This window comes from Xyrauchen texanus, chromosome 4 (genome assembly GCF_025860055.1).
Source record: "Xyrauchen texanus isolate HMW12.3.18 chromosome 4, RBS_HiC_50CHRs, whole genome shotgun sequence".
In the NCBI taxonomy this organism is placed as follows: Eukaryota; Metazoa; Chordata; class Actinopteri; order Cypriniformes; family Catostomidae; genus Xyrauchen; species Xyrauchen texanus.
In genome coordinates, this window is record NC_068279.1 from 47,796,448 (window position 1) to 47,801,875 (window position 5,428).

Here is a 5,428-nt window from a genome sequence, read left to right on the forward strand (position 1 = left end):
ATCAATAATATGGTAGTAAACAATACATTGTATTCTTTGAATGGTCTTATCAATGATTAACTCTTCTGCCATAAGAATGTAATGCATTGTAATTATCTGAATATTTTTATATTTTATATATATATATATATATATATATATATATATATATATATATATATATATATATATATATATATAGAATTACTATGAAGAGCATTCTTTCCTTGAATTCCTCCTAATAGGAAAGGTTTGTGTTTAAAATGTTACATCTGCCCTATACTAATAATCCATAATTGGCATTGTGCTGGACTGGAATGAGCTAAATTACTTTCAGGGCAATATGTTTTTATTTAAATACTGTTCCACCATTATTAGGGAATTTTACTATGTGCATGGCATATACTGTAGATAGATGAGGCCAGCAGTTTAATTGAACTGTGACTGTGCAAAATAGCTAAGAATCTAAGCATGACTAAGCAATTGGATGTGATTTAATTAACCTGTGCTGTCATGTACAGTCTATGATTTTCCTATTTCGCTGATTTTAATTGGAACATCAGAAAAATCTGTGCAAGGTATTAACTTGAGCTTGTATTTCTCTCTCTTTTATCTATATCCAGGGTGAAAGAAAACAGTAGAATCCTCATTGGTGGGAGTCCTTTTCTTCTTTAAACAACCATTCCATTGCGATATAAAAGGAGATTGGAGACGAGAACAGCTTGCAGGACAGTTGGATGATGGCTCCTGAAGGTATACAAGACTTGCTCTTTTTATTGCTGCTGTGCATCACACTATTGGCTGAGCTATTGGAGATGGCTGCAGCTTCTACGCAAGGGTTGGATGGTGAAGGGGACATATTGTGTCCCTCTGTATGTCGCTGTGATGAGGACTTTATTTACTGCAATGACCGTGGACTGAACGCAATACCACCACTTCCGCCATCTGCATCTGTCCTTTATCTTCAGAACAATCAAATTGATAATGCAGGGCTTCCAAAGTCCTTGGAGCATCACACTTTGGTCCGTGTTATATATCTCTACGATAATGAGCTGGATGACTTTCCAGTGCATTTACCACCTTCATTACGGGAGCTTCACCTCCAGGACAACAACATTAGAGTGTTACCACGAGCTGCTCTTGCTAGACTTCCGCTTCTTGAAAAGTTGCATCTGGACGACAACTCTGTTTCTACGGTCAGTATTGAGGACCAGGCCTTCGCGGACAACCCTCGACTACGTCTGCTCTTCCTTTCCAGAAACCACCTTTCCAGCATCCCATCTGGTCTTCCTGCCTCACTTGAGGAGCTCTGTTTAGATGACAATCGAATATCCACAATTCCCACTCATGCCTTCCGTGGTTTGTCCTCTTTACGCCGCCTGGTCTTGGATGGTAATCTTTTAGCTAATCAACGTATAGCTGATGATACATTCTCACGCCTGTCAAATTTAACAGAGCTCTCCCTGGTCCGCAATTCTCTACAAACACCCCCTCTTAACCTGCCCAGTGTCCACCTGCAGAGACTTTCCCTTCAGGACAATGCACTAATACACATGCCTCGAGGTTCACTTGATGGTATGCGGCGGCTACAGCGCCTAGATCTGTCTGGAAACAACCTGACCACACTTCCCAGAGGCTTGTTCAGGGATTTGGAGAGCTTGGGCCAGCTACTTGTGCGAGGCAACCCTTGGCATTGCGGGTGCAACTTGCGCTGGCTCCATGATTGGCTGGAGGCAAAGGGGAACACAATAACTTTGAGAGGCTTAATCTGCCAGACACCAGAGCGAGTTCGAGACATGGCACTTAGAGACCTCACAAATCAGATGGATGAATGCGAGTTGGCGGCTGTTAGCGGTGGAGGAGTAGGTGCAGGGGTTGGTGGTAACAAAGTGAGTGGAGGAGGGGTGGGAGCCATTTCTACTCTCTCTCCCCCTCAAGGGTCCCTGTTCACTCTCAGATCCAAGCGACCTGGCCTGGGTCTCCCAGAAACAGGGTTGGACTACACTTTAAGCAGCAGTGGTGTGGGCAAGAACCTGGCACTGAATGTGAAACCTCTATCCAGTGACAGCATTCGGGTTACTTGGAGCGTTGCACAAACCTCTTCCTCCTTTCGATTAAGCTGGCTTCGTCTAGGAACCAGCTCTACCATGGGGTCCATCACAGAGACCTTGGTTAGGGGTGATCGGCGCGAGTATCTTCTCACCTCCCTCCAGCCTGCTTCCAGCTACATCATCTGCATGGTTCCTCTAGTGTCTAACGATGGAAGCAGAAGTAGCTTGCCTGAGGGTGACACAGAACCGAATGAGGTACCAGTTTGTGCCAGAACTGAAACGTCCAATCCCAACCAGCCTGATGATGAAAGTGAGGACCAGAGCTCTGATCAAATGACCACTCTTCCACTTGTTGGAATTATTGGAGGTGCTACAGCAATAGTTTCACTTGCTCTTATCATTGCTATTTTCTGCTGGTATGGGCACCGTACAAGACGGCCAATCCCAAGAGATCACTACAGCCACAGTAGTTCTCGTAAGAGCAAACACTGTGATGACTACATTGAGTCAGGCACCAAGAAAGACAATACTATCTTAGAGATCAGAGGTCCTGGATTTCAGATGACAGCAAGGCAGCCCCTTCAACCCAAACCAGTACGAGAGGATTACATAATACACACTATCTTCCCCTCCAATGGCACAGGTCTATACAAGCCACCCAATAACATGACCAATTCTGGTTATGATACCAACCGTGGCTTTAGAGAAAGAGGCATTCCAGATATAGATTACTCCTACACATGATATCCCTGATTTAGCAAGTATAATTAGGAGTCATGTACTGCATAGATCTTCATGGGCTCTGCAGAATCTATTTGTGCCTTCTGGTCTCCATTACAATGTAGCCTGCTGTTCATGACACTATAAAACATTTAATTGGCCCAGATGCTTATAGGAAACAGCATTTTGAGTGCGGTGCCAGGAGGCAATGATGCCATTTGAGGTAGTGATACCAAATGCTATTTTCACCTCCTGGTGTAATGATCAGTGTCCCTGACATTGCTGTTTTATCTCTGGCTGGCGCACTGAGGTGGATTCAAGGGCAAAACACACTGCATTCAGCTCACTATCTCTTTCTCATAGAGCTCCTTACTTAATTTAAGAGAAAGGCAATTTTTGCGTACAAACTGCTGTACATTTCAGTATTTGTCTCCTATGTTTGAAGAGCCCTGAGTCAAGGATTTAAACAGTGATTATTCATTGGCTAAAATGGTTTTGAGTCCAGCATTAGGCCAGATAAGCTCTCTACTTTGAGGAAACTGGAATTTATTTGACAAGTGAAGCTTCAGGACAAAGCATGTGTTCACACGGAGACTTGAGCTGCACAAGACATGACGACTATTCATTACTACTAATGGATTTGAGGAGTGTGGACCAAGCAGAGACATGGCTTAAAAGCTACAGTAAGGTTTTAAATGCCTCAAAAACAAACATATTTAAAATCGTATACACCTGAAAGCTGCCTGATTCTACTATGAAGACATCCAACAAGCGTTCTGCTGATTGATCTTCTTTCAGACTTGTATAATGTGGAAAGATATATGAAATGGGCTGATCTGTCTTGAACTCTTTCAAAATTTTACATTTCAACTGAAGCCTGGTGTGTTGATAGATTCAAACACACACTGAATATCGGTCACAACTCTCTTCCAAGTTGTTTGATTATCATTATATTCTTTTTTTTTTATTTTCCCTTCCATTTTTAAATATAACTCATACATCCCTACTGATAATTGGTTGTAATCAAATATGGGGTTTCCTCTTTAAATGGGGTTTTAAATAAAAAAAAATGACAATGGGTTGTCACACATTGTCAATCCCAGCATCACCATCCAAACAACCCAAGCTCTCCCACCTACCAGTTAGCACCAATGTGAAGGCTGTCTTATATACAAATGTGTCCGTAAGAAATATTTATTGTGGTACCACACTAATGCGATGGAAACTTTCCCTACAAAAACTTTAATACAACCCCTGATTACATTAAAATCTTTTCTTTTATACTGATCAAAGGTCTACTGCTTATCCTACTCTGAATAAAGTAGGTGATGTGAAATGCTGATCCTAGATCTCTGTAAAAGAGAATGCCTGCCCACCCCAACTCCTACAATGTTTTTTGCAAAGGCTAATCCAATGTCCTGTTGGGATGGGAGGTGGTGGGTGGGAGGTTGCTTAGCCAAATACTTAGCACAATATTACATTCTGTAAATCACCTATTTACGTCTCCAAATGGCACTGCCCTGCTGAAATAAACTGCTTAAACCAGCCTAAGCTGGTTTGCTGTTCACAGATGGTCTTCTCAGCATGGCCAGGCTGGTCTGTTGGTTCGTTTTTGGCACTTTTCAGCTCATCGGGCTAGGAAACCAGATGGCCGACCAGGTAAATCAGCTGATTACCAGCTTTGCCTGGCTTATAAAAACATCTTAAACCAGCTAAGACCAGCAAACCAGCTTTGGCTGGTTTAATATATTTTTATTTTATTTTTTTAGCAGCATGATTTGAATAGAAAGATATAGAAAAGTCTCCACTGCTAGCGACAGCGGTTGTACTGCTATGACCTCTGAAAGGTTGAAGGATGATGGTAGAGGGAAACCAGGAATCTGAACCGTAACACTGTGGACCATCACTGTGGGAAATGGAGGAGGCACCAGAATTTTGCATCATTTTGTAAGGTTGATGCATTAATTCCTAAACATACTTCTTTCCTTATTTCCTTGTGTGGAAATTAAGTAGTTTGTCAATGTCTTCAACCCATTCAGTTGAACCAACAGCTAGACATAATGCTAATTAAAGAGCACTATTAGAAAATGTATGCAATGGTACTGAGATAGAGTGAGATAGAAAAAGTGGGTGTGCTTTGTGTGAAAGATCTTTCCCAGGTCTATGACATTTTTATTTCTGTATGTTTATTTATTTATGTGATGGGAGGATTTAAGACAGCTCACACTGCCTTGCATTTTATGTATTATTTTGCAATGTGCTTGACAAAAGGAGATTGACAGAGAGAGAGAGAGAGAGAGAGAGAGAGAGAGAGAGAGAGAGAGAGAGAGAGAGAGACGTAATGTCCTAGACTGAAAAAGAGGGGGACATTTTATGGAAAAACATTCAATTCCAAAACAAAGCAAGCTTCCAACCTACACAGCATTTTAAAGCATCATAGATACATTCTCAACACAAAGACCAAAAATGAGCAAAAGTATTCTGCCATTTTTGGTAATAATATAAAGCAGCATAATATACAGAGCAGGCCATTCCAAAATACAAGAGTTGAGAAAATTTTTAAAAATAAATACTTAAATTTTATTCAATACTTAAAATCATCCACCAAAAAATTACAAATCTAAATGAAAATAGATGATTTTGTATTTTTATATTTATTGGAGTATTATGTTGTTAGC

The 5,428-nt window shown here is 41.0% G+C and overlaps 1 protein-coding gene across 1 annotated transcript; it reads left to right on the top strand.

Annotated features, from left to right (window-relative positions):
• The first annotated feature begins 716 nt into the window (after positions 1 to 716).
• Positions 717 to 2,774, top strand: LOC127643129 (leucine-rich repeat transmembrane protein FLRT1-like). The gene has a single exon (XM_052125711.1). The coding sequence runs from the start codon at positions 717 to 719 to the stop codon at positions 2,772 to 2,774; it is 2,058 nt and encodes a 685-aa protein (XP_051981671.1).
• Positions 2,775 to 5,428: the final 2,654 nt, after the last annotated feature.